General features: G+C 35.6%; 1 protein-coding gene across 2 annotated transcripts in view; it reads left to right on the top strand.

Moving 5' to 3' along the window:
* The window catches only part of epas1b (endothelial PAS domain protein 1b), a 56272-nt gene extending 35632 nt beyond the window's left edge, over positions 1-20640 (top strand). Inside the window, exons 7-16 of one of the 2 annotated variants that reach the window (XM_048205600.1) lie at positions 3904-4010; positions 9322-9469; positions 9768-9976; positions 11326-11516; positions 11627-11740; positions 12374-12837; positions 12945-13041; positions 14035-14140; positions 15532-15681; positions 15769-20640. In XM_048205600.1, coding sequence (XP_048061557.1) covers positions 3904-4010; positions 9322-9469; positions 9768-9976; positions 11326-11516; positions 11627-11740; positions 12374-12837; positions 12945-13041; positions 14035-14140; positions 15532-15681; positions 15769-15920 — 1738 coding nt within the window. In that variant the 3' untranslated portion in view covers positions 15921-20640. The remainder of the gene's footprint in view (positions 1-3903; positions 4011-9321; positions 9470-9767; positions 9977-11325; positions 11517-11626; positions 11741-12373; positions 12838-12944; positions 13042-14034; positions 14141-15531; positions 15682-15768) is intronic. The other variant, XM_048205601.1, reaches the window with a different exon arrangement.
* Positions 20641-27609: the final 6969 nt, after the last annotated feature.

Here is a 27609-nt window from a genome sequence, read left to right as displayed (position 1 = left end):
GATAGGATGTCCTACCTGCCTGTCAGTGTATGTTTTACATACCCTCTCGCACCCTGTTTGCACAGACATTACACGTCATCAGCGCGTTTCATGCTATGCAGAGTTAGACAGACGTCAGTCACCGAACACCACAACCAAAACAGCAGCCACGTTTTACAGTTCTTACTGAATCCAAACAACAAGCTTATGCTGCGTTCACGCCATAACTACCGTAATTTAAAACCCGTGACATTGTACCCGGAGTGGTTTGTGACTCAAATTTATGTGTTTCAGTGACAACACTATCAATGGCAAAATTAATCTGCGCAGTCAGGTGGTACAGATCAGTGCTCTTTAAGTTGTTTATGTTCGTTATTATTGTAATGTTATGTGCTTAGAGACATGAGGTAGTTTAACGCTGAGTCTCGTGACGCTTTTGTTTGCTCCCTGCTGTACACGCTCATGTGTTTTGGAGGAGGCGTGGCTTTGTAAAGAGCTCTTGAGGGAGGGTGGGATCTTATGCTTTCAAAGCTAGCTCGCTATTGGTAGCCTCTCCGAAAATGACCTATCCTACCTTTTAAGATTAAAAAAAAGTTCTAGCATAAAATTGCCTAGCAATTAATACAAACCCGATTCCAAAAAAGTTGGAACACTGTACAAATTGTGAATAAAAAAGGAATGCAATAATTTACAAATCTCATAAACTTATATTTTATTCACAATAGAATATAGATAACATATTAAATGTTGAAAGTGAGAAATTTTGAAAAGTTAAATATAAGGAAAAGTTGAATATAAGGAACAGCTGGAGGACCAATTTCCAACTTATTAGGTCAATTGGCAACATGATTGGGTATAAAAAGAGCCTCTCAGAGTGTCTCTCAGAAGTCAAGATGGGCAGAGGATCACCAATTCCCCCAATGCTGCTGCGAAAAATAGTGGAGCAATATCAGAAAGGAGTTTCTCACAGAAAAACTGCAAAGAGTTTGAAGTTATCATCATCTGCAGTGCATAATATCATCCAAAGATTCAGAGAATCTGGAACAATCTCTGTGCGTAAGGGTCAAGGCCGGAAAACCATACTGGATGCCCGTGATCTTCTGGCCCTTAGACGGCACTGCATCACATACAGAAATGCTACTGTAATGGAAATCACAACATGGGCTCAGGAATACTTCCAGAAAACATTGTCGGTGAACACAAGCCACCACGCCATTTGCCGTTGCCAGCTAAAACTCTATAGGTCAAAAAAGAAGCCATATCTAAACATGATCCAGAAGCGCAGGCGTTTTCTCTGGGCCAAGGCTCATTTAAAATGGACTGTGGCAAAGTGGAAAACTGTTCTGTGGTCAGACGAATCAAAATTTGAAGTTCTTTTTGGAAAACTGGGACACTATGTCATCCGGACTAAAGAGGACAAGGGCAGCCCAAGTTGTTATCAGCGCTCAGTTCAGAAGCCTGCATCTCTGATGGTATGGGGTTGCATGAGTGCGTGTGGCATGGGCAGCTTACACATCTGGAAAGGCACCATCAATGCTGAAAGGTATATCCAAGTTCTAGAACAACATATTCTCCCATCCAGACATCGTCTCTTTCAGAGAAGACCTTGCATTTTCCAACATGACAATGCCAGACCACATACTGCATCAATTACAACATCATGGCTGCGTAGAAGAAGGATCCGGGAACTGAAATGGCCAGCCTGCAGTCCAGATCTTTCACCCATAGAAAACATTTGGCGCATCATAAAGAGGAAGATGCGACAAAGAAGACCTAAGACAGTTGAGCAACTAGAAGCCTGTATTAGACAAGAATGGGACAACATTCCTATTCCTAAACTTGAGCAACTTGTCTCCTCAGTCCCCAGATGTTTGCAGACTGTTATAAAAAGAAGAGGGGATGCCACACAGTGGTAAACATGGCCTTGTCCCAACTTTTTTGAGATGTGTTGATGCCATGAAATTTAAAATCAACTTATTTTCCCCTTAAAATTATCAATTTTCTTAGTTGAAACATTTGATATGTAATCTATGTTGTATTCTGAATAAAATATTGAAATTTGAAACTTCCACATCATTGCATTCTGTTTTTATTCCACTTTGTACAGTGTCCCAACTTTTTTGGAATCGGGTTTGTATTTACCTTGTCTTAAAAGGCCAAATCAGCTAATGTTTGTTTTTAAAAAATATAAATCTTTAAAAAATGTAGGGTTTGTTCTCTAAACATTTACACTGATTACCCCATCCCCATTTAAAAAAAAAAAAAAAAAAAAAAAAAAAAAAAACAGAAATTGAAAGTATGTTCATTATACAAGAGGGAAATTCATGTCACAGGAGTAGTATTTTAATAAATATAAACTATATAAAAAATATAGTGCCATGTCATTGATCTGCATACATGTTGGATAATGGCCGGTTTGTCTGCAAAGCTTGCATAAGGAAATGGGAAAAAAACAAAACAAAACTGAAAAACACATTATATTAAAGACCAGATGAGACATGTTTAATGGACGTAATGATTGGTTAAATGTTGAAATGTTCCGTAGTAGCTTTTGAAAGTGTTCCCTGCTTTCTAGAAGAGCTCTGACTTATGTCACCTTTGAGAATAAGAGAAAAGTAGAGTCATTTGACTTACTCGAGCAGCTATCCAGTGGTAATTATGGTCATTATCATGATGTCAGCGCATACAAATTTAGAAAAGATTGGTCTAAACCATGGTTATTTCATTTTTGGAGTACAGCCTCTATGGAAAGAGGAGTACAAGGCCTTCATTAAACAACCTATTTGTTGTATTTCAAAATGGCTTTTAAACAGTTTTCCCCATTTTTCTCATAGATGATGAAAAATCACCTGTTTTTGTGTAGGTGCAGACTTTTCTCAGCCATTTGCTAAGATCCACCCCAGCCCCTAGTGTTGTGTGTGTGTGTGTGTGTGTGTGTGTGTGTGTGTGTGTGTGTGTGTGTGTGTGTGTGTGTGTGTGTGTGTGTGTGTGTGTGTGTGAGAGTGTCTTTTTTGCCTCATCAGCTCAGAGATGGTTAGTTGAATGAATAGAGGGCTCTTTAATGAACAGAGGCCTGCAGACACACTCATGCATACAGAGTCAGTGACCTGCAGCTGTCTGGCATTATGTAACTTCAGTACAAGAATCAGCTCAAATACACTAAACGGACACTTTCATAACTAAATAATACTCCTGTCACATTCATTACACACAATCACACATTGCCTTGTGTTATTGATTAAAGAGTAAAAATTACTTAAACCATGACAAGGAAAATGTTATGTAAAAATATTTTTTTTTTAAAGAAAAGGAAGAAAGAAATGGGCAATTAAATAAATAACTAATAAATTGTCTAACTACAATAATAAAAAAATAATGAACTATAAGTTTTTATTTTAATGTAGCACTTTTTTGAGAGTGTGTGTGTGTGCGTCCATGCGTGTGTGTGTGAGTGCATTTATAAGAAATGAGTGTGGCTTACCAAACAATTGTGTTAGAACTATCGATTTTCTTAACAGTATTAAATAAATTTATTATATTAAGAGCATTTATAAGATAGTTAGTACATTTTATAAATAATTTTCCCTTCAGCAGGTCCAATTTAATGTGTAAAGTGTAAAATGTTCAATGTCCATTTTTCTCCATATACATTTTTGGTATATGTATATTATCCTTTATTATGTATATATTAAATATTTAATATATAGCCTATGTAATTTCTCATAAATTCAAATTATTCACCCTTAGAAAACACAAGGTTTCTGAAAACTCCAGCTCTTGATATCAGCCAAACAAATCACATGAAATGGATCATTATTAAATTGGCTTAAAAAATACTAAGCTTGTGCAGATCAAAGAAAATAGCTGAGAGCTTTAGAACAATTCTGTGTGTGTGTTAATGTTAATTGTCTCTCACTTTTCCAGAGTTACTGAGTTGATGGGTTACAGTCCTGAAGATCTTCTCGGTCGATCTGCATATGACTTCTACCACGCTCTGGACTCGGACAACGTCACCAAAAGCCACCAGAACCGTATGTGTCATTCGTATGTGTCATTAATCTTATGACTGCTACACAACACACACACACTCCTAACATCGCCTTACCATTGCGTGCATCAAACGTTGCCATGTGATGGACCCAGGGAAGAGGATTATAGAGTGTGGTTAGAAAGCAAGAGCCGGCGGTCCACTTCTGAGAAAGAGCAGCGGATCAGGTCAGCACAGGTGGCGAGGCTTGCGTTCCCAAGGTTTACTGTTTCAACCCTTCAACACAGAACAAGTCAGCATTAAACCACTCGGTGTGTAACTGCTATCTGATATGTACAACTTCACAGCAATATGTCTATATAGGTACAGCACATACACATACTCAGACACATGAAAGTATACATTTGCACTCTCTCTCGCTCTGAATGCCTAAAGCTACTCGCCTCTTTTCCACAGTGGTTTCATAATACTCTGAATCCTGTTCATTGTCCATTGTCTAATTAAATCTTTTGTTGAAAAACAATTTATTCAGAATACCACACATAAAATGTCCCTACTACATGACAGATATCACTGAAATAGGTGAGATATCATATCTATCTCTGTGTACTACACTCTGTGAACAGTAAAAAGGGGGAGGCAGCCCCCACTTTAGCCAATTAGAAATGTTCTCTGCCTGTCAATCATTTTGCACATGCATAGAGTTTTAGTTTAAAGAAATTAATACTTTTGTTAAGCAAGAATACATTAAATTGATACAAAGTGACAGTAAAGACATTTATAATGTCACAAAAGATTTATTTTTGATCAAATAAATGCAGCATTGGTGAGCATAAGACACTTCAAACGCAAATACATTAAAAAACTTACCAACTGCAAATTTTACATTTAGGCCTATATTTAAAACACAATAAAAGCAATAATATCTTATTAATTTATATTTTATTTATTAACATACACCACACGTACACACAAAGTTCTGTCATGAAACTTGAGATGGCACAGTCTGATAGGTCCCTAAGTCAATCTGAGTGCAATCACATTATTCTTTATAGGGCACAGCTGATTGGTTCCTGCTGTATCAGCAGCCAATGAACTAATGAGCTTCAAATTCTTGCTCAGCACCTGCTGTAGCAGTCTGCAGCATGGTTTCAGAAACCCTCCACCTTCCACAGCTCCACCTGTATAGATATGCTACAAGTAATTCACACTTGGAGTGTTTGTCATGGTAATGGATATGACAGTGTTGATATGTTTGGTCTTGGCGGAATAGATCTGCTATCTGATCATTTCGGCTGCAGAGCAAGTACGAGACTTGCTACTACCAATACATACACAACACGTTGCTGTGAGCAAGTAAGACATGCTGCTGCTGTACAATATAGCGTACATGAATTACCCGTAGCAGATTTATACAGGTGGAGCTGGGGAAGGTGGAGGGTTTCTGAAAATATGATGCAAACTGCTACAGCAGATGCTGACCAAGTATTCCTGCTGTATCAGCAGCCAGTAAACCAATGAACTTTTATTCTACCAAGACCAAACATATCAACATTGTCATATCCATTACCATACCAAACACATTCTAAGAGTTGTCATGACAGAAATATGTGACCCGTGCTGGCAAAATGAGTCGAATGGGCTAATTACAAGCTACAGGCAAAATAAGTGAAAAAATCTCAATTTCGACCAAAATTGACATTTCTCAAAAATTAGTTCATTAATCCCTTGTCTAGCGATCCCAATGCTCCACATAGCAATTAAACATCTAAAAGTATCTTTTTATTTGTACGTTTTCTGAGAGGAGTATCTTTCCTTTGTCCATAAAAAATGCCATTTTTCTCTGCTCACTTCTCGACGACTGTTTGAAGTTTGGTATTGTTTTAAAGCACAGCATTCCAACTTTGTGAATATTCATAGCGAATTATGGAAGGCATGAGTCTGAACCAATGAAATGTGATCTTCAAACTCAAGCTGGTGTAAACAAAATGATCTTACTTGCGCTGACTGTCACATTCAAAGCGTGCGCACAAAGACGCCTTTGACAGCGTGTGATCCCGATATACACAGAATTACAGTATTTCAAAATGCCCATCTTGGTGAGTATTCACACAAACATTATCTGTTATGTCTTAAGTGAATGTCTGGTTAACTGTTGGATAAAACATCTGATGTGTAACATTATATTATAACCTATCCATGAGGTATAGTAGGCTGTCTGTTTCATTAATGTTAATCAAACAATTGTGGTATCATGGAAAAAAAGCTGAATATATATATTTCTTAGATATTCGGTTTTGACTTGGCGTGAACCAAATTTGGTGTTATTAACAGGGATTTTAAGGTGTGAATTTTGTTTTGAAACCTTCAAAAAACTTCAACTCGATTTTTCTCAACATTGACTTTGCTGACTCTATCGACTTCAAACAGGTGTAGCTCAATCTTTTTTTCATTTCTCTCTTTTTTTTTTTCTTTTTTTTTGTCTGATTCCAACAAATATATCAATACATCATTTTGAAGGTTTTTTAATAGAGGATGTGAAAATAAAAATAACTCATATACAACATATATACATCAGCCAGTTACTCATCTCTCACCTTTTTACCATCAACCTGCTGCTTGCCACCTAATTGCCTTTAAGCTTTCATTTATCTCTCTCTTTCTTGTTAAGTAGAGGTGAAACCTAATATCTGTTGACGTTCACAAACACAGACTGTCCGCACACAGCAAACGACGAGATATATACTGAGATCGTCAGCCCCCCGAGTCAAATTGCATTTCAGACAAATTGCATTTCGAATACATGTTTGAGTTATGAATACGATTCAAAAGAGCCTTATTGGATTGGCTCTATTAAGGATGACCGGAGCAGCCATTAGGACATCTTGAACCCCATTAGGAGTGACAGAGGAGATAAGAACGCAGCAGTAGGCAGCTACGGTGCTCCTCAGCCTGGCCAGGTGTCCCAGATTGCTCCTTAATCAGATGCTGGATGTGGAGTGGCTTCTGTCCACCGTGACGTTAACATGTAATTAGAGTCATTTCAAAGTGTGTAGATGAGGGGGAAAAAAGTGTTGATCTGGATTAGGCTTGTTGAGAGGAAGAAAGTAGGGCTGCCTCGTGACTGCATTTCTAAGTTTTAATCAACCACTTTCTTTTCGCATATACTAGCGCTCATTTTCATCACTTGAACTTTCTTCCATCATTTATCAAACGACCCGAAAAAAAAAAAAAAAACGTACCCATACATGAAGACAGTCTTACAGATTGTATGCTTCTCAGAAAAGAAATGCATATACATTCAGAAACACTCTTCATACAGTGCGACAGTTCTGGATTTTCTGTTACTCATTCTCATTCATTGCTGAGAGAAATTTTTCTCTGATTTCGTCATCTCAAAATGTGCCTGTTGTTGCATCTCACATCTACATTTTTTGCTTGTAAAATGCCTGTAAAAAACACGTTTTTTTTTTTAAATCAAAGAATGAAAAATAGGGATGTAACAGTATATCGTGTCACAATATATCACAATACAAAAATGCAACAATATGTATTGTGGATAGTGACAAAAAGTATTGTGTACAGTTCACCCAAAATGAAAATTATTGTGTGAGGAAAAAATACAAGTTTACAGAGTTTTAGTGTCAGTTCTAAATTGAACTACTATATATAACGTTGAATATAATGTATAATAATACAATGTGTTACCAGTAAAAAAAAAAAAGGGCCTACATTATTTTAAATATATCTAGTCAATGACAGAGTGCATATTTTTGTATTTTTCTGTATTTTCAGCTTCATGAATATTTTCATCGACATTGTCCTGTGCATTGGGTTACCAGCGTTAAGTCCAAGCCTATTAATTTCCACCCCCAATATAATACCAAATTTAGCATTTTAATCAACAGTTACTTTAATATCGTATTGTGAGTTCAGTATCGTGATATGTATCGAATCGTGACATAAGGGTATTGTTACATCCCTAATGAATGACCAAAAATGATTCAAACAAAGAGTAAAAAAATGGTTGTAAATGAACCTAAATAAATCTAAAGACAAATATTTTGATTCGACACCCTAGCAAACTCTTTCAAGTGTGCCTAGAAACTGTAAACATACCTTGTTGCTCTGTATAATCACCAATTTTGTACAAGTTGACTTATCCTTGTGCATTGTGTAGTGCAAAACATATTAGGATACATTAGGAATGACTTTAGTAGGCGTAATGTACCTGCTCTTTAAGTAACGTATATCTATTGATTCATAAATTTGAAAAAAAAAAAAAAAAGCATGTACAGTACTGTTCAATAAAATGTGGGGTCAGTAAGATTTTTTAGTTAATACTTTTATTTAGTGATTATCATTCATTAATTGATCAAAAGTGACAGTAAAGATTAATAAAGTTGCAAAAGATTTATATATCAAATAAATGCTGTTCTTTTCAATTTTCTATTCATTAAATAATCCTGAAAAAAAACTTATCACTGTTTCCCAAAAAAATATCAAGCAGCACAATTGTTTCTAACATTGACAATAATAAGAAATGTTTCTTGAGCAGCATATTAGAATGATTTCTGAAGGATCATGTGACATTTATCAATACAAATAATCCCAAATTAAATTACATTTCAAAATATACTAAAATAGAAAACAGTTCTTTTGAATTGTAATAGTATTTCAGAATATTACTGTTTTTACTCTATTTTTGATCAAATACATGCAGCCTTGCAGTTGTTTCCTATATTTTTAAATGCCATGCATAACACGGAGAAGATTTTAACAAATCAGTGGGAAGGAATATATGCACGTTTTAAATTGGTAGATGATGTACGACTCAGTATTCAGTAGGGCTGTTGGGAGGACCAATCTTGTTGACTCAAGGACACTTAGAACCTAAAGCGACTTCCTTTTCCAACCACGTGTATGAAGTCGCAAGGCTTTCTACGACAACATTGCAGTCCTGCAGAGCGGTGCAAGCACAGGCCGGGAATGAACCGTATGACCCGAAACCAATGCTTTCCCACGGCAGATCTGGACCAAGTCCAGGGCGAACGTGCCATGGAGACAGACTGTCAAAACTCAGATCAGCAATCCCTCATTGTCTGCGTCTCTCTGTTTGTCCTGTTGCTTATGTTAGCTTTCCCTTGATGGGTCTGGCTGTCTGTCCCAGTTTGTTATAGCTACCCAAGACCCTCTTAGTCATTAGACATGTTGTTTTGGAGATCTCTGAGGAAACATTTGGACCAGCCATTTAATCAAAACATCAGTACAAAAGTGGGAAGAAAAAGTCGATTTAAAAAAATGTATGTTTCTCAAAATGGTTTTTACATTATTTTCTGCTCTTCCCTCTCTAGTGTGCACCAAAGGCCAGGCGGTGAGTGGTCAGTACAGGATGTTGGCTAAGAATGGGGGCTACGTGTGGGTGGAGACCCAGGGTACAGTCATCTACAACAGTCGCAACTCCCAGCCCCAGTGCATTGTGTGCGTGAACTACGTGCTGAGGTAAGGCAAAAAAATGAAAGGTGACAAAGCTTATGATGTGTTTGTACTGCATCTGCACTTTCTGTTCTCTGCTCATCGACGCTTGTGATCCAATTAAAGACAAAATATACAACTTAATGGGATGGTTCACCCAAAAATGAAAACTATGAAATAATTTTTTCTGTGGAACACAAAAGGAGAAAGTTCGATGAATGTTCACACAACTCAAAACTCAAATTTACTGTTACACTACAGTGTTGCATACTGTATATGGTGACACAAGAAGCCATCAACCTTCCATTATGCTCTCTTTTCATAGTGACGTTGAGGAGAGATCCATGATATTCTCTATGGACCAGACTGAGTCTTTGTTCAAGCCTCACAACTTGAAAAGTTTCTTCAGTCCAAGCAAAATATCCCTGGGCAGTGATCCAGGTGAAGTGCTCTTCACCAAACTCAAAGAGGAGCCTGAAGAACTCACCCAGCTGGCACCTACACCTGGTGACACCATCATCTCTCTTGACTTTGGTGAGAACAATATTCATTTTGCAGTTTTGGGCCGATATGGGATTTCCAATGGTACCGATATCTACACTGTAGAAAATGATTTTCATGATTTGTTATCAACATTTTTTCTTTTGTCAAATCAACTTAGATAATAAATGTGGTTCAGATAACATAATATTTTGTGTTTCTGTTGATTTAAACCAATCGCCTTCATTGTATTAACTCAATTTTTTAATTTCAATTAACTCAAAATTTTAAGGCAACCAGGTAACTTACTTTTTTTAAGTTAAACCAACAATTTAATTTTACAGTAGGGAACAGGGTGGCAGAAAGCAAATTAGACACAATAGCTGAGTATTTTATAAATAACATACCACTTTTCTTTTTTTAGTTTATGTCATAGTTTAATTTCTTTCTTTTCCCAAAGTAAAATAATAATAATAATAATAATAATAATAATAATAATAATAGATATATACAGTTGTTCAGAAGTTTGGTGTTTTTTAAGAAATTAATACTTTTATTCTGCAATGGCACATTAAATTGATCAAAAGTGACAGTAAAGATATCTATAATGAAAAAGATTTATATTTCTAATAAAAGCTGTTCTTTTGTACTTTCTGTTATATCACAGTTTTCACAACTGTTTTTAACATTGATAATAATTAGAAATGTTTCTTGAGCAGCAAATCAGCATATTAGAATATTTGATTTCTGAAGGATCATGTGACACTGAAGACTGGAGTAATGATACTGAAAATTCAGCTTTATATCACAGGAATAAATTACATTTCAAAATATATTAAAAATAGAATACAGTTCTTTAAAATTGTAATAATATTTCACAATATCGCTTTAACTGCATATTTTGATCAAATAAATGCAAGCTTGGTGAGCATAAGAGACTACTTTTAAAAACATAAAAAAATTCTTATTGACCTCAAACCTTTCTTTGTATAGTGTATATTGCAATAAATTATTAATTTAATAATTAATAACATTATGTTGGTGGGAGCATCATACTAATTTTGTATTGTATTAAAGTAATTTCTTTTTCATTTAAAAAAAATATTTTTTTATTAAAATAAAATACAGTAAAAAAAATATAAAAATATGTCATTACAATAATTGTCTAATTAAATAAATTATTTATTTATTTATTTATTTATTTTTTAAGATTGACCCAACTATAACCTTAATCTTAACCTTAACCTTATTAATCAGTCAAGCAAATACAGGGTTATCAGCTAGTGTAGTTTCAAAAAGGCCAAATAAAGCTAGTTAATCAGGCCAGCTGATCACCGTTTATGCCACATCTGAATACCCACAATACAAATCTTTATCTGCACAATTCATATTCTTTTCTTCAGGTCAGCCCCAGTATGAGCAGCACCCAATGCTCAGCAAAGTGTCTTCTCTTGCTCCTCCTGTTTCTCACTCTATTCATGACGGCCATAAGACGAGCTACGCTGGAGACATGCCCAAGATGGCCGCCACCTTCTCTGTGCCCCAAGCTCCGCCTCCCAGTAGTGCAACTCCCAGCCTAAGCAGTTGCTCTACGGTAAACTAAAATACTAAATCTTCTTATCCTCATGCGTTTTGTTTACATAAGAACTTGATGTCTGATCACTGTACAGTATGTGTTCAATTCATATCTTATACATTGAACAGCCCAGCAGCCCCGGAGATTACTATACCCCAGTGGACAGTGACCTGAAGGTGGAGCTGACTGAGAAACTGTTTTCATTGGACACACAAGAGACTAAGGCTTCCTGCAACCAAGAGGTATTTAGCCTGTAACATTAACAATATTCTATTCATATTTAATATTTAAAGGGATAGTTCACCCAAAAATCATTTACTCACCCTCAAATTTTTTCAAACTTGTTGAACACAAAAGAAGATATTTTGAAGAATATGGGTAACCAAACAGTTGATGGGCCCCAGTCTGGAAAAAAAAAAAATACTATGGAAGTTAATGGGGCCCATCAACTGTTTGATCAACTTGAGGGTGAGTAAATGATTACAGAATTGAAATTTTTGGGTGAACTATCCCTTTAAATTCTTATAATATTTTTAAACATTTTTCAACAATTTTGAAGTAGAAAGATTGAAATGGCATTTTCGCACTATAATTTTAAAAACGTAGTCCAATTTTGGTACTCTAGTTTTTGGTACAATCTACAAAAAAAAAAAAAAAATTGCAGTGAGACCTGGAAAGAGACCTTTGCTTTCTTAATATATCTGAGTTTTAAATAAACCTGAAAGTTACCATAAGTCATTTATCTCCAGAGATCAAGTACATTTTTTTCCTCATGATCCTGTCAATATTGGATTTTGAAGAGAAAAAAAAAAAAAAAACAGGTGTTGCTTGTAGATTCTAGTCTTTCTGACCTTAACCTCTTCATGACCTTCCAGACTGACTTGAGTGATCTGGACTTGGAGACTCTGGCTCCCTACATCCCCATGGATGGTGAGGACTTCCAGCTCAATCCCATCTGCCAGGAAGAGCCGGCATCTGAGATTGGAGGCCTGGCAACTAACCAGCAGAGCTTCAGCAACATCACAAGCCTCTTCCAACCCTTGGGGTCGCCTTCAGCCGCCCACTTCCAGCCCAACATGAGTTCAGGAGGGGATAAGAAGAGCATCACCGGAAGTTCTGTAGGGTCATGGCCATCCATTCCCTATAGCAGGGGCCCCATGCAGATGCCTCCTTACCACGATCCTGCCGACACCCCACTGTCCTCTATGGGAGGGCGTCAGAATCTGCAGTGGCCACCTGACCCTCCGTTACCCAGCAAGGCTGGAATGATGGATCCTTTAGCTGCAAAGCGCTCTTGCCAAACCGTGCCAGCAAATCGAATGCCACCTTATTTGCAAAGGTAATTCTGCTTATTGCAGGATGTTTCTCTTGGTTCACTCGTAGGATAACATTGCTGTGCTGCTGTCTTTAGATTTGCATTGGATGACATCTGTGTTTGTTTTGCAGGCCCGTGGAGAACTTTGTGCAGAACTACAGAGATATGAGTCCAGCTCGACTTGCTCTCGCTAACAGTTTCAAGCGCTCGTTCACGCAGATGACCATGGTTTGTTTATATTTAACTTGAAATGACTTGATTTGCTAAGTTTTCAAATGCTTCGAGTCAAAGGTTTGGACACTACTTGTTTTTTATTACTACTATTTCCACAGTTTAGAATGATAATAAATTCATACTAAAAATACAGGAACTTTGCAGTGATGACAAACTGTTAAACAAACAAAAACTACCACATATTTTATCTTGAAAGAGTTACAATAGGCACATTTGACTCAGTGTCAATTTGTCCACATAACTTGGATAAGTTATAACAGGTAAATTTCTAATTTTTAATCGTTTCTTTTAGTCTATTCTATTGATGTGTGAACAAAAAATTATTTGTAGGGCACCTACCATTCAATAACCATTCAAAGCTTTGTGCTTTGCTGCATTTTATATGAAACTAACTCTGAACTTTTGAATTCTGTCAATGTTATAACGAAATGATATCAATAAATGTGGTTTTGACGTTCTTTAATGTGGCGTGACAGATCGTTGTAGGACTTGTAGCCATTGTAGTTGTGGTTTAAGCACCAGTGCGGCACACGTGAATCGATCATCTCTTCCTCTTTACTAACACGAAGTAAATATGAATGAGGGTTTGTTGAAAAAAAGCCATTCAATTTTCTATACTTCATTAGTCAGCTAGAAAAGAAATAACTCTAGAGAGGTGCATTTTGCTAAATATAGGCCCAATTCAAAATTAGGGGCTAAAAAAATAAGTTGACATAAAAACCTGCCTTATATGTGCAATTTATGTTTATTATTTTTATCTGAGTCTTGATTTAATCAATTTGGTTTTGGTTTTGAGCTAAATGAAAACTTTAATCTCAGCTTTGGTGAAAGAATTTTGGTGCATCACTAATTTTTAAGATCATGAGAAATTCTGTCAAGTATATCCAAACCTTTGGCTGATTTTATTATATATATTTTTAATCTAATATTGGGTGGGTTTTTTTTTTTATTGGTATTATATGTCTTATATCATACTATATGTTTTAGGGTGAGTCATCCCCCACTAAGTCACAACAGGCACTGTGGAAGAGACTTCGGAATGAGAGCTGTGCCGTCATGGACAGGAAATCACTCAGCACTAGCGCTTTGTCAGGTATTACACTGAAAATTGATTATTAGTGGTGTTTTTAAAAATTCCGCATTTAACGTACTTGCTCCGCCTCAGGCCTACGTAGGTCATCTTTCATTTCATACAGTTGATTGGTGATTAAAAATGATGCAGGTAAAAATATTACCTGTAAGGCCACAGCAGAACTGTTGTGTCTCCGAGCAACACACAGCAGTGTTTCGTTTCTGAATTAATCAGCGTTTTGAGTGTATCAATCGGGTGAACCAATGATTCAACGGCCCATTCATAAAGAGAGCCATTTACTAATTTACAAATCGAATGAATGAATGTTTTACTCATTTAGACATTTACAATATCTACTGACAGTTCTAGTTTCTTATTTGGAGTATCATTTCATAAAAAATTAACCCCTTAAAGGTAAAGTTCATCCAAAAAATTAAAATTCTGTCATCATTTACTCACTCTCATGGCCGTTGAAGCCTAAAACTGTAACAAATTCTATGCTGAATTATATAAAATATTTCTTTCTAAGGGGTCGTTCACATATCATGTCTAAAAACGTGCTGAAAGCGCAGTTGCGCCACTTTCTCTTTCTTTCACGTGCGCTCCCGTGGTGCCTGTCGTTGCGATGCAACCATGAAGTGTGCTCTCCATGATGAAGAGGAAGTATCAGCAAATGATTAATTGATTTCTAACCCTTGCATTAGGTTTACTACTAGATATATTTGTGGAGATGAGAAATAAAAACCTGCCCTGTACAGCTATGATCAGCTGTTTGGCTGAGCTTTTGATGTTGTTACGGAAAGGCCGAAGCTGATTGGTTGGTTCTTGTCACATGGCTTGCATCATTGTGAAAGGTTAAGATATTTAAGATATTCACCACAGCATATACGCGCCTGGAAAAAAATGAGCGCAACCCCATCGCTTCAATTATAAGTGCGCTTGCCGCGCACCTTCATTTGAAATAACGAACTTGCGCACGCAAAAGACACAAAATGTGAACAGCCCCTAAAGCTACTTTTTGTATTGTCTATTTGATGCTTTTCTCATTTAACAAAATAATGACTTTAAATTATCTTTTGGAGGTAATTTCTCAGCCAAATTTGATAAATTATTCGATTAATTAATCACCACATCATGTAATTACTTAAAAATTTCAATGGCTATATTGCTATAAACAAAAATATGTATTTTGCTTGAAATCAAAGTGATTTACCTCGTAGCTGGTTGGTTTGGTTCATGTCTTTTAACTATTTAACGAGGGTTTTTAAAAATGAATGGAAAAATACTTCCTGAACCAAGTCCCCCCAAAAAGTGGATGGCTTAATAGGAAAATTCTAAAAGATTTTTAGCAACTGTATTACATAATAATACAATAATACAATAAATTAATAATCAAAATTATTTATACCTAGACAAATGCATGGCCCATAATAGAGGCATGGACCACCAGCACAGGAAGACCCAGTATTCGGGTAATCAGACCGGACAGGCAGCAAAGTGCTACCGAGAACAGTTTTGTAACTACAGAGAGTTCAGCATGCAGCCTTCCTCCAAAATGGATGGTGAGCTCTTAAATAGCACAATCACACATCTGCACTTGTACTTCATGCACTGTTGATGCTGATTCTCAGTGCTGGTTGTGTTCACAGGAATTGCGAGTCGTCTTATCGGGCCCTCCTTCGAGACCTACTCTCTGCCTGAACTGACGCGTTACGACTGCGAGGTCAACATCCCGTTGCAAGGCAATCTTCATTTGCTGCAAGGCAGTGACCTCCTAAGAGCATTAGACCAGTCCACTTAGACCAGCTTCTACTCTAGCCCACAGAAATGCAATCCCTCTTTCCCTGACCCTATCACTCATCTCACCCTCACCAGCCTGACAATAACCATTCCAGCTTTAGCACACCTCAGCTTGTACACAGACATGCTTATACACCCTCTCACAGTCATACCTACCTTATTGCATACATGATAAATGTAGCTATGATTCTATTTTTATTGTCTACATCTTCATAAATTATATACATGTACTATTTTTTTTAGTTACAAGACCGTTTCTGAATGAATTTAAGTATTTTTGGAGGAGTTTAAATGTTGTGTTGTCTTCGGCTGGCTCTGTGTTTCTCTGCTTGTCAGATGATTTCATTGAAGCTGTTTTCAGCATATTTTCCTCATCTTTTCCTCTATCAATGTCACACAAAAAAAAAAAGAAAGAAAAAAAAATCTACTGTAAGCTACTTGTTTTTAAATGTTCTAATTTCTTTCATTTGTTCTAACTTTCCTACCTCTGGCACATCATTAAAGACCCCATGAAATATAAATGTCAGTTTTGAGCTTGTCTATACGCTAGTGCGGTGATTCCCAATCTGGTGTCCAAGGTGTGTGTAATTCAAGCCACTTTATTTAATAAATATCAATAATAGTTCTCCTTCCATTTGCTTCTCAACTCTTTCCTCACACAAATGTGTTCGCTCCAAATGAAGGGTTGCCAGATATCCAGATAAAAAAGCAACCTGGTCTAATACATACAGCGACCTCAATTATTGTGCTTTCGGTAGCAGATAGTATTCTCAAAACAAGCCCCTTAAAATGCATTATAATAAGCAGAAATGACAAAACCAGTATTTTCTAGATATTAACCAGATATTACCAGTATTCTACTAAATTAAAAGGCAAGAAATGTAATATATTATGAATAAAATAGTTCAATGTGAAATATTTAAATATTATTTAAAACAATCAGATGACATGGATTATTATAATAATTCAACACATTACGTAAGGAGAGTGGCTTTAAGGACATAAGATTGGGAACCACCGTGCAAGTGTACTACTAAAATCTAGACTTGTTTGGGAAAATGGAGAAAAATATTGATGTACTGCAACAATTTTTGTCCAATCAGATTCTCTGAATGAGCATTTCCTTCTCTCTGCAATCAGCTAGTAAATAGCAAATCATGGTTCAAGACTGTAACATAAAGCCAATTTAAAATAATAATAATAATAATAATAATCCTTCAATATTTCCAACCCAAACTTCCTTTTTCAGCAGGAAAACTGTCCCAGCAAGTAATTTCATGGGGTCTTTATACCTTGTATTCACTGACCACTTTCAATGTTAATGTTATTCATGTGCCTTTGTTCGAATTGTGGCAATACTGTGTTTCTGTCTCTGATTTGGTTTATTGCCTTATAGTGCAGACCACTTTAAATACATATATTTTTGTCAATTTAGCTGTAAACATACATATTTAAAGGAAGATGCTCTAAGATTTCTACTCTAGATTTCTACTTTGATGATAAAGTTAAGCATTTAATTGTTCTGGTACTTTGTCTTGTCTACTCAGTAGATGTGAATCAGAGTCCTTATAGAGTCTGCAGTGCTGGTGTCCTGTGTTCGTTCTTGGTGGCATTTTTCTGGAAATATGCAAATGCATATTACATTTATTGGCAGGCCAGTACAGTTGGGTTCAAAATTTGGAGTTTTAATATAATAAAAAAATTAATCTGTTTTAGATATGTTATGTAGCATCCTTAAAGGAGTTTAATCTTAGTTATCTCTTGCATTGTTTGAAGATGGTGCTTCATGCAGTCTGACCCATATGCATATTTAGATAATAACATTAATTGTCTTTTTATTTGAATTACCCTGAGGTTATCTTTAAAGTTGAATCATAAAGCATCCAAATTGTCTGTTAGGTATACCCTTTGCAATATGTAGCAATGTAGCAATGTTTTTTTTTTTTTTTTTTTTTTTTTGTTCGTGTGCTGTTATGCTTAAACACACATTTACAGAGAACTTTACATCTTCTGTTAGATTGTTAGATTCTAGTGTAATTCTAAACCCCTGGTGAAAAAAAAAAAAAAAAAGGTGACACAATTGCTAAGATTTAATGTAATTCAAGGTACAAAGATAAGGTTTGGCACACAATCCAGTATTTAAAGTAATAGCCAGTTTTGTGACCAGACTGGAGATGTGTTGCTTTATGGTGGATTAGCTGTGTGAGACTGTGTTTGAGTGAGTGGCTATGCACAACTAACAAAGGTAATTCATCACAGGAGTGAATGGCACAAAATCTGTCCAGGTCATATTTCACTCCAAAGAAGAAAAAAAAAAAAACTGTAAATTATATTATATGATTATAAGAAATTTCTTTCCTATAATTATTTGAATACAAAAAACCAAAAACAAAACAAAAAAATCATTAAAGCAGAAAAACAAGGATACAATTGAAGTCATATACATCCTTTTTTAATATATCTTTTAGCAGTATGTTCTGCTGATTTCAGTTTATACTCTTATAAAATTTAATGAGAATTATCATTGACAAATAATGGGAATTACGGAATTTGTGACCCTGGACCACAAAACCAGTCATAATTCTCATGGGTATACTTAGCTATTATGGCAATAGCCAACAATACATTGTATGGGTCAAAATTATCGATTTTTCTTTTATGCCAAAAATCATTAGGATATTAAGTAAAGATCATGTTCCATGAAGATATTTAAATTATTTTTTGTGAGTAGATATGCATTGCTAAGGACTTCATTTGGACATCTTTAAAGGCAGATTTTTTTTTTTTTTTTTTTTTTGCACCCTCAGATTCCAGATTTTCAATAGTTCCAGATATTCCAATAGTTGTATCGTGGCCAAATATTGTCCTGTCCTAACAAACCATAAAATAATGGATGGTGTATAAATCTCAATTTCAAAAAATGTACCCTTATGACTGGTTTTGTGGTCCAGGGTCACATTTAAGGGGGAAAAATGTCTCAATGCTCTACATATGTACAGTGCTGGGCATTAACTGATTTTATGTAATCTGGATTACATAATCAGATTCCAAAAATCACTTGTAGTCCAAAATTACAAGTACTCCGAAAAGTACTTTTAAAATGCTCCTATTTAAAACAGATTAAAGCTATTTTTTTATTGATTTATATATTATAAACGCAGTACATTATTCATAATTTATTGATATTTCCCTATTTTACATGTCTCTTTAGATTATGCAGGAAAACAAATAAAATGTAGATTTTCTTTTTATTGTTTTTATTTTAAAGTGATTTATTGCCTTATTTTACATCATTATGATTTAATTAAGTATTAGATTTTCATCAACTCACGAACCCCTAAAGCACTTTGTTGTAGAAAGTTTTATATTTCTGTTTGTATTTTTATGTCTTAATGAGGTACAAAATAATCTTATTCAAATCTATATGATACATGAGTTAGGTCAAAAGTAATCTAAAACTAATCAAATAGTGGTCACATTATATTACCTAAAATGTGTAATCCTAAAAGATTACGTCACTAACTACAATTTCTGTCATGAAATTTGTAATCAGTAAAGCACTACAATTTGTAAGTAATCTACCCAGCACTGTGTGTATATAATTTTGAGGTAAAATGTGACCTGGTCATGTTTTAGTGATATTTACTCAGACTTTAATACTTAACTGAAATGTGCATGTTCACTATAGGTTCTAACATGTCTTGAGGCTTATAGGTATTTTAACTCCTTGAACTATCCAGATGTTACAGTAAGTCAGAGATTTAAAACTAGATTTCACAGACTAGATTTTGATGCTCAAGACTCGCATAGATTGACACTCCTATCTGGTACAATGATAGACAGTTACAGTAGACACAATACGAGAGTAGGAGAGAGACCGGTAGACGGATAACGTGTGTCCGAGCTGTGAGGGGTCCACTGATTCCGATCTCTCCAGACATTTCCTCATCTTGGATAAGATGGATCACTCTTTGTGTCTAGGGCAAACTATATTGTTGGTTGAAATGTTGAATATTTCCCAGAATAAACCATATACAGCTACACTGAATCGACTAAATTATATTTTATGTCTAGGTCAGAGAAATTCATATGCTTTTAAAAAGCTACATTTTTAGTAAATGGTAATAATTTCATATGTAAACTGTTACAGGTGCCTTAACAAAAGCAAATCTAGGTCACTGCCGTTTAGTCACTCAGAAATTAAGCTATAAAGCAATGCAGTATACTAATTACTTGAATTTTCAGATGTTAATGCCAGTGGAGGAAATGGTAATCTTGTAATCTGTAGTTTTCTCAAAGTAGTGCAGCCATAATGATGATGATGATGTTTCAGTGAGAGTTGTGCTTTTGAATGTGCAGAGAGTGCTGGTACATGTATGTCTGTCTAATACCTACTACTATGATGGTCATTCACCAGACTGAGACCCCATGAACCCATTACGGCTTTTGAATTTCGAATGTTACTGCCCTTATGTGCTCGATTTGGTTTTATGCTTATTCTCCAACTTTAAAGACAACATTTGGATGCTGATACATAAATTAGGCTGATACATAAATTAAAAAGTAAGCAAGTACGTACAGTACATATTTTAATATGCTAAATGTATATTGACATTATTATAATACTGTTAATATGATTATTGTTGACATTACTGTATGGGAAATTTTACCCAATAAGTTGTATCTCTGCACTGATATCTTATTAAAGCATATCAATCTTCTGTTGCTGGTTTCTTTTTCGTATTCATTCATGGTACAAACATAACTCTTGCGCAATGTGACTGTTCCAGAATAGAGGAAAAATCAAGGTCGTTTTATGGCACAACTCCAAAACAACATGGTATTTCCATAGTAAATGTACAAAAACATCACTTACATTTTGCTATGTTTATGTTATAGTGAAAATAGTATTAATAATATTAGCCATGGTTTACAGTGATTTGGACAATGTTCTTGGGCACAATGCAAAGCACTTTATATTTATATATTTATATATATATATATATATATATATATATATATATATATATATATATATATATATATATAGGACCAGGACTAAGTTGTTTAAAAAATTAAATGACATGTATAGGCAAAAACAATGGGATTTTCAATTTTCGATTCAATTTTTAGGCTTCAGGATCTTTTTTAACAAAACTTTGTTTAAAAATGATTCTCAAATATGTTATGAAAGATATAATAGAATTAATTGATATATCATTTTACTTTATGCAATATGGGGGTAAAATAGCCAGACATGGGTTTTCCCATTCAATACAATGCATCTACACACTGAATCTAATTTGCATATTAATGTGTTCTTGGGGCAACATGTAATGAAAAAAAGAAGTGTAATAATGGGAGTAGTATTTGGCAACATTTTCATAATATATTAATTGAATCTATTAATTAATATATTAATTGAATCTTCTAATTATTAATAGGAATATTGATATATAGTTTATTTCTCTATTCACTTGTGTCTCCCAAAAACATGATTTAAAGGTGCTAAAGAGGATGTTTTGTTTTATACATTTTTGCAATATTACTTGAAACTGTCTTTACTAACTGATAAAAGACTATTTATTAGGTGCACTGAAAGTAATAATATTAATATACATCATCTGTGCACGAGGTAGAGCCTGAAAAACATCAGCCAATCGCGTAAACGATTGGCCCTCTGGCTTGTCGATCACTGCCGTGACGTTCCTTGTGAGAGACGTGCGCGGCTGCGCTCTCCAGTAACTTTCCACACTCTACAGGCACTGCATGCAATGTTTTTGTCAGGAGACAGGAGTAACAACTGCAGATTATGAGTTACCTGCGGTGAGTCTGACATAATGAATCCACTAACACGACACAGCGAATGCCGGTGGTAAACACTCGTGTTCCAATACTCGTGCACGAGTTTTGGGAGGCGTTCCTTTGAAATGAGCTGTGAAGGAGGGGGGTTGTTCTTACGCATGCGCTCATTTCAAAAACTCAGTAACAGTCTTTGGATTCTCAGTCGATGAAAAAATCCTCTCTATCACCTTTAAGTCCTGGTGTCCACTACAGTGGACATTTATGAAATCAATGTGTAAAAGAAAGTCATATTTTGATTAGAAACCCCAAAATATTTTCCTGAGATGTTGATTTATAGCAAACAATATGAAAATTAATCCGATTTAAATAATTACAAAACCATTATATTTCCATAAGAGTACTAATTTTGATCATTAAATTAATGTCAGGGAGTTGTTGTTGTCATGGTGAAACCTCCAAAACTTTGGTATCTCTGCAAAGCCCTGAATGTGCTCTTTACAGGACTCCTGAGTTAAAACTGAAAATCACTAAAATATTATGTCCACTACAGAGGACAAAAGTCTATTCCTGGGTGCCAGGAGGATATTTTTAATTTTAGCTTAGATTTTAGGAATTCTGTTGTGCTTTTCTTATTTATTTTTATTCTTTTAAATTATTATTCTATTTAACTTTAATTTATTTTTTTATTTCAGTTTTAGTATGTTTATTAACCTACTTCAAGTTATTTTCAGTTAATTTGCAAGGCAACATTTGTAATTTTCATTTATTTTATTTCAGCTTTATTTTAATTAAAGTCAGAGGTATCTATTTTATAAAGCACCTTTAGAAAACCTTTAAAGGCACAATATGTAAGATTTTTAGATGAAAATATACAAAAACCACTAGAACAATGTTATATATTTTGTTTACTTGTGTTTCTAACAATGTTTAAATCAGCCATTTTAACCAGGACACGGACCGTGTCATTGCGTCCACTGTCAATAACGTCATATATGCGCTACCTTTTGATTTCCAGTTTTATTAATATCGGTCTAGATTACTAAGGAGTGCAACAAGTCTCTCATAGTAGCCACCGAGCGAACGCACAGAGTAACGTTATAACATAACTTTCAGCACACCCAAATGTATTTAGTATGATTGTTTTAACCATGTAAAACAGCACTGTGTTACCCCAAGTACGCAATGAAAAGAGCAGAAGCAGCCCACTGCAGCAAAAGCATAACAAAAGCTCCGCCTAACTCAATATCGGGGTGCATCGCAGGTGCACGGGTCTCGACCCATCCTACTTCATACCACCATAATGTTTGTTAAACTTTAATACATTAGCTTATCCATGAACATGATTTCTGCCCGAGTCCATCGGATTGCTTTATTTGGGTGAAGGTGAAGATGACAATGCCCATGATTCCACGCTCATTCACGGCATCATCAAGCTATGCCTTTGTTTTGACCTCTAGCTTCGAAAATTACATATTGTGCCTTTAAAAAGTTTTTAACTCAACCGTGAGCCAACTACAACATGTATACATTTGTTACTGTTGTAAAACGTGTATAAAAACGCTTCAATCCTTTTAATAATGGGCCTCCAGCTTTGAAACAAATCTGCAGCTCAGCTATTCTAAAAACAAATACAGCATCAATCACTAGTAAGCTGTGTGCTTTTGGCTCTGTCAGAGCGGAAGTATGTTATTTCTGTCATCTCAATGGTATGTCATGGCTTAACTTGTTTAATTTTTTAAATAATGACAGGAGGACACGCCTCCTAACTTCTCAGAAAAGACACAACATACAGCTATTAAAGTAGCTGACAAAGAATGACAGACACCTTTCACTAATGTGCTGAGTGGATGGATAGACTGCGGTTTAAATTGACTTGGGGAAGGTAACCGCATAACTCCTGGACCTTGAAATGCATGGGGGGAAGACAGACAGCCCTGCCATTGCTCTGCCCAGGAAAATGTCCTAATTGCCTCAGGATGTTTGCCAGTACTGACATGCTAATTAAAGGAACTTTCCATTAGCAAACTCTGTCCTTCTCAGCCATTACAACCAATAGTGGCAGGTTTGATGCCAAAGGGCATTACAGTGACTTTGTAAAAACCACAGACAGTGAGAATGCAGATTATAAAGGTAAAATGTATAAGTTTTGTAATGTCAGTAATGATCCTTTCAACCATTACATGATGCCAAAACGGGTCTAATGACCAGTGCCAAACTAATTGGTGTCCCTGGCTAACCCATAAGTTAGGTCAGTGTTATCAAGCACACAAACTCAGCGAATGTCCTCCTCCCTCACCACCTGTGGAGTCACTTCTGTGCTGAGATGTTTGCTGGACGTTCGCCTAGCCAAACCGCCACTCTCATTTATTTGTTATTGTCCTTGTTATTTCTGTTTGGAATATGACGCACATCCCTTCCTCGCTCTCAATCTTCCATAGACAAATGGATACAAATGAAGGTTGCCTCGCACAGCTTCCCATCTTTGCACAGGTACTGTGTCTGAGCGTTGTATTAGCAAACACAAAAAAAAATTGTCAAAGAAGTCAACCTGAAACTTATGGCAAACCATTAACAACACCTCGCTTAATGTCCATTGATCCATAACACATTCTGAGCTGCTGCCCAATTCTAGACACAGCGTGTTCATTTTCAATTCCCTGTGATTTCAAAATGTCTGCATGTGGTGGCACCTTCGACATTTGCACGTTAAAATGAAAGAAAATTAGCAACAAAAAAAAAAAAGTTTTTAAACTAGATTTGCAATGTTTTTTTGAAGTATATTTCAGCAAAGGGAATAGTGTAAAGGTTTTGGATAAGCTTAGATTTTAAATGCCTGTTCTCAAAATATTGATTCTAAATATGTCTTGTTTTCTGTTTGTGAATAAACACACATTGTGACATACAGTATTTCCAGGAAATTACATTGCGTTGTTAAATAGATATTGAAATGCAAATCGATGTAAGCAAAAAGGCCAATCTGAATTCACTATGCAAATAGGACATCATTGCTGGCAGGCAAAATAGGACAATTTTAAAACTTTAAATCTTAAATTTCTTAAATTGAATAATTTCATAAAATGAGTACTGTTATGAGCAGACTGTCCTCCAAAAAAAAAAAAAAAAAAAAAAAGACCCTAAAGGTCGTTTTTCATGCACCTTATTACGACCTACATTTACGCTTTAAAGTCATGCGCCCTCTAGCTGGCGCAAAAATAATGACAGTGTCGTGTTATGTCTGTCCTCATGAAATCGTTATCAATCAAAAAGCGTGTTCATTTAAATGCAATGTGTGGACTTTTTACACCATTTGTCCTTTTTCCATTTAGCAAAACTCATTTTTTTATTAACGACTATATCCACCCCACCCCTAAACCTACCCTTTTAGTGATTTATAGTGCATAGACACTTTATGAGCACATGCATTCCCTGGGATCGAACCCACAATTGCATGATCACGTGATTGCATATTGTTATATATTGCAATGCTCTGCAAATTGAGCTACGTGAAACCCAAAATATGCAGATAAAAGGGTACAATGCATTAAAATGAAAGTGTCCTGTTGTCGATAGGGGCGCAACTTTACTAAACTCTCCTATGGGTCGTATTTCAGGGAAGTGGCAAACGACCTATATAGGCGTATTGGTTGGTTTTGAGTACTACTAAATGTTTGGATGTTTTCTTAAATTGTAAAAATATCAATTCAATTCCATTAATGCATCCTAATTAATCTCCTTTTAAAGTAAAGAAACCATGTGCCTTCATAATGGGTGCCAGTGATGTAGTGTATATGGGAAAAAGATGGGGCCTAGAACTGATCCCTGAGGTACCCCGGTGACCAGTGGATGTGTTTTGGATACCTCCCCTCCCCAGGCAACCTTGAAAGATACCTGTGGTGTAAGATTCAAACCAGCAAAGTGAAGTTCCATTGATGAGAGGGTGGAGAGAAGGATCTAATGATTAACAGTGTTGAAAGCCGCAGATAGATCTAGCAGAATGACAACATATCTTGGAATCAGCTCTCACTATCCACAAAGCTTCATTATCTGACAGCAGGGCAGTTTCAGATGAGGGGCTGGTTGTTCTGTGAAAGGTAAGAAGATACCTGGTTAAGAACAACTCGTTCAAGTGTTTTCGCTACAAATGAGAGGAGAATGACAGACAGGCCTTTAACTTTCTCAAGTGCAATGTTTAATGTAGGTTTATTTTAAGCAGTGGGGTTACTCGAGCCTGCATGAATGCAGTGGAAAATGCCTGTGAGGAGAGATGTGTTGATGTCCAACACATCTCCAAAAAACATGGTAAATACCTTTGGTAAGTGTGAGATTGACTTCTGGTTAGGTGTTTGTGGTATTTTTGGGAGAAACGGTGCATGTCAGGCTTTGTGAAGAGGAGCTGAGGCTCTTATCTGGCTTCAGTGAGGGACAAACACAGTAATGAGAGTGAATCCATGCTTAATCATTATTTATTCTGGAAGTAATCTCAGGCAAAAAGAAAAACACTGGGAGAAATTATAGAAAATAAGCAAAACAGTTTAGCACTGAGAGACTTCTCTTCCTCTGCATCTTCCCTAGGGTAATTTTATCATGCGGGCCGTTTCAGCAATGCCACTGTTTAAAGCGCTGATGCGAGCCCAAACTTCACCCTCCTCAGGGGCAAACGCATGCATCTCAATCATAACAATCCCCTCCTAGAGGCTTTGTGTATTTCTTCCTTCCCATGGACACGGGACCAGACTCCTTACGAAAGCCAGACTTCCACTCTTTCCCCAACTACAAAGATTTCATTTTTGGATCAGTTGATTCAGAGATTTCTGATCCTCATAGTGCACAAGAAAACAAAGTGCAGGAAAATAGGAGGGTCTGCCAATTCAGACCATAGGACTTCCTCTTTCTTTAACAGTCCAAAACAGTGGCTACCAATAGTATTGCACAATTGGCTGAGAAATAAGCCTTTTAAAAATAATAAAGGTCATTTCCACACGCACACACCCAACCACACAAACATTTCCAGTCACTTCACCTTGGTGTACTTCACACTTACACAAAGCATGTTTCATATCATCATAGTTCTGATAAATAAATTGCAGTAGCTATTCAGACTAAGTGTAAATAGCATATTTTCTTAGCGATAGATGCTATTTTCACTAAGTGCAAATAGCAATATATTCTATTTACACTAACTGACAATAGCAGCATTTTCTTAGCGATATGCTATTTACACTAGGTGAAAATAGTGATAGATTCCATTTACACCATGTAAAAGTATCAGTTCTTTGCAATAAGAGTAAATAGTAATTAGATGCTAGTTATCTATATGTTATATTGAAAGATACTATTTCCACCTCAGTATTTTTGCACATTAACAGGATGCAATAATATCACAGAGTGTAAATGATTATATTTATTCAAATTATTAAATGGATGCTGCCTTATTGGGAGGGATAAAATCACTAGAGAGAGTGTAAATTGCATTTGCCAACAAGGGACGCTATTTGCACTTAGTGTAAATAGACACTCCGTAAATAAATACACTGTAAAAAATGTTTTGTTGGGTAACTTCTTGTGGTAATTTCTAAATTAAAGGGTTAGTTCACCTCAAATTGAATATTCTATCATCATGTACTCACCCTCATACTGTTGCGAATGCATTTTGTATGACTTTCTGTCTTCTGTGGATCATTAAATGTGAATTTTCAAAGAAAATCCTGCTTGCTCTATTCAATATAATGAAAGTGAATGATAAAAAAGCATTTTGGAGAATTTTCTTCAATACAAGTATATGGACATTTACAAACTTTAAATGTTCAAATTCTTAAAATGAATAATGTTTACAAAAATCCAAAATATCAGCAAATTTAAGTTTTAAAGCTTGCTCTTATTGTTTA

This window comes from Megalobrama amblycephala, linkage group LG10 (genome assembly GCF_018812025.1).
Source record: "Megalobrama amblycephala isolate DHTTF-2021 linkage group LG10, ASM1881202v1, whole genome shotgun sequence".
Taxonomy (NCBI): Eukaryota; Metazoa; Chordata; class Actinopteri; order Cypriniformes; family Xenocyprididae; genus Megalobrama; species Megalobrama amblycephala.
Note: the sequence above shows the minus strand (reverse complement) of the source record. Positions and strands in the feature narration are given on the sequence as shown.